General features: G+C 39.3%; 1 protein-coding gene across 1 annotated transcript; it reads right to left on the reverse strand.

Annotated features, from left to right (window-relative positions):
• Positions 1-573: 573 nt before the first annotated feature.
• On the reverse strand, positions 574-1915 carry LOC100815265 (protein ENHANCED DISEASE RESISTANCE 2-like). Its single transcript, XM_003545364.5, has one exon. It carries the CDS (start codon positions 1638-1640, stop codon positions 690-692), a length of 951 nt encoding a protein of 316 aa, XP_003545412.1. The 5' UTR covers positions 1641-1915; the 3' UTR covers positions 574-689.
• Positions 1916-2234: the final 319 nt, after the last annotated feature.

Consider the following 2234-nt stretch of genomic DNA (forward strand, 5'->3'; position numbering starts at 1 on the left):
TGAAGCCTTATAAAAATTATTAACTAAATTTTTAACGATAATTAATTATAAATAAATTGATGAATCCTTCCCATCAATTAATATCATAATAACCTAAAAAAATGTATAGATTGTCATTATGGTTTTTAAGGCTATAAATATCTTCTAAGAGCTTGTATAAACAAACTTAACCAAAAAGTTCTTAATCAAGAAACATTAAGAAAAAAGAAAATCACAAACTAAAATACATATTGCATAAGTTAAAATCAAATTTGTGGAGAAGTTAATACAGAGAACATTTTTACAAATTAACTTCCGTGAAAGCTGATTTTAACTTATAAAAAAATTATTTTTTACCTAATTTCATTTTGATAAGTATCTTTAGATAAATTTATTCAAACACACAGTAAAAGAAACAAGTTTACTTGAATTAAGTATGACTAATGAATATTAAATTCTTTATGGGAGTATATTTAACAAACTCAATACTCTTGATTTTACTAGAATAACCTTATGTAATTTGTTTTTGTTTATCGAATAACCTTGTGTAAATTTATCTACACTTCTAGTGTTGCAAAATAATAGGCAACTAGGTGTAAGAAATTTTATATTTCTACTATATCCAATAAACAAGAAATTAAAATCCATTGAAGAATAATTAAAATATAAAAAAAATCATAAACTTCGTACTACTATCACTAAACAAATATCTAATCATCCAAAGCAAGCTCATCCGCAGACTTATGATGATTCACCTTGGCCCACCCAACCCCGCGCGGCACGTGCAACGCCTCAACCACCGTGGCCGACGCCATCTCCATCTGGCAAACCCTAATCGCACCGATCAACCGCTCCGGCAACTCATCCTCCGCCTGTGCCTCCACCACAAACCCCATATCGATCGTCACCGTCGTCACGCACCCCAACGCGAGGTGCAGAATCGCGTTCGCGATCGCGCTGCTTCCGATATCGACGTCAATTTCGAGGTAATTCGAACCTTTGTAGTAAGCGCAATTCAACGCTTTCCCTAACAAGCACGCGCTGTGGCTCCCCACGGCCTTCTTCACGATCCACGGCCCCTTCGCGATCCGGTTCACCAGCTTGAACCGCTGGTTCCGAAACGCGTCGTCGCCGTGCACGAACCGGTTTAAGAGTGAACCGGTTCGGACCGGATCCGGTTCCTCGGTCGCGAAGTAGAACACCGCGCTGTGGTGCTCCTTCGCGCCCGGGATCTGGAGATTCACCGCGAAGACGAAGCTCTTTAGGGAGCGACCTAGGGTTTGACATCTTCGCAGCGCGTGCATCACGCGGTTGTCCGCGCGTGAGAGCACGTGGTCGAGTTTCGCGGCGGATTTGAGCCAGTCCATGCCCGCCGGCGAGAGGAGGTAGTCGCCGGCGGGAGATTTTTGGCGGTTCTGAAAGTAACTTTCGGAGCGGAGGGAGAACACGGAGCCTGGCGGCGACGCCCAGCCGTTGGTGCCGGAGTTGAGGTCGACGCGGCGGAGGGAGCCGCCGTTGATTGATTCGGAGATCCAGTCTGGAATGCTGTCGCCAGGGGAGTTACCGGAGCTCCGGTGAGGTTTCGGCGGCGGCAGCAGCAGCGACATTGGTGGAGGCTTTGTTTGCATATACTGTAGAACCAGAAACTGAACTAACTCCATTTAACGTGGAGAGAAGAAGGGTGTGTTAGCAAAAGGATAAATTGTAAGAGGGGCTGAAAATAAAAGTAGAATAATTAGAAAAAGTATCCCTAATTTATTGGAAATTACGATAGAGCCCCTTACTTTATGTCGGCCAGCCTCGACGATGCATAAATAAAACAGGAGATTCTATTTGAAAATGATTTTTCTTTTTGTTTCAAAGTTCAATTATTTATGGCATCAAGAAAAAGTTCAAGTTTTTGTTGGAAACTCGACAATAAAACTTTGACACAATGATGAAATTATATGCTTGACAACTATATTTTGTTAATTATTGATTGATTTTCAACATTATCATAGTAATTCGCGGATGAGTTGGAAAAGGATAGTGTATATTCTGCACAATCATCTCAAATAACTGGGAGTTTTTTCTTGTGTGATTATCTTATGTCTGAAAATTAAAGACTAGATGTATGCACATCATTTTAAAGGGTTGAATTATCTTAATATATATATATATATATATATATATATATATATATATATATATATATATATATATATATATATATATTTAAAAATCAAATTTCTAACCATATAGTTAAGAGACACAAT

Source organism: Glycine max, chromosome 14 (assembly GCF_000004515.6).
Source record: "Glycine max cultivar Williams 82 chromosome 14, Glycine_max_v4.0, whole genome shotgun sequence".
NCBI classification, from domain to species: Eukaryota; Viridiplantae; Streptophyta; class Magnoliopsida; order Fabales; family Fabaceae; genus Glycine; species Glycine max.

Excerpts from the sequence above, each read along its gene's own strand:
- LOC100815265 (XM_003545364.5), bottom strand. The coding sequence starts at position 1,640 with ATGGAGTTAGTTCAGTTTCTGGTTCTACAGTATATGCAAACAAAGCCT.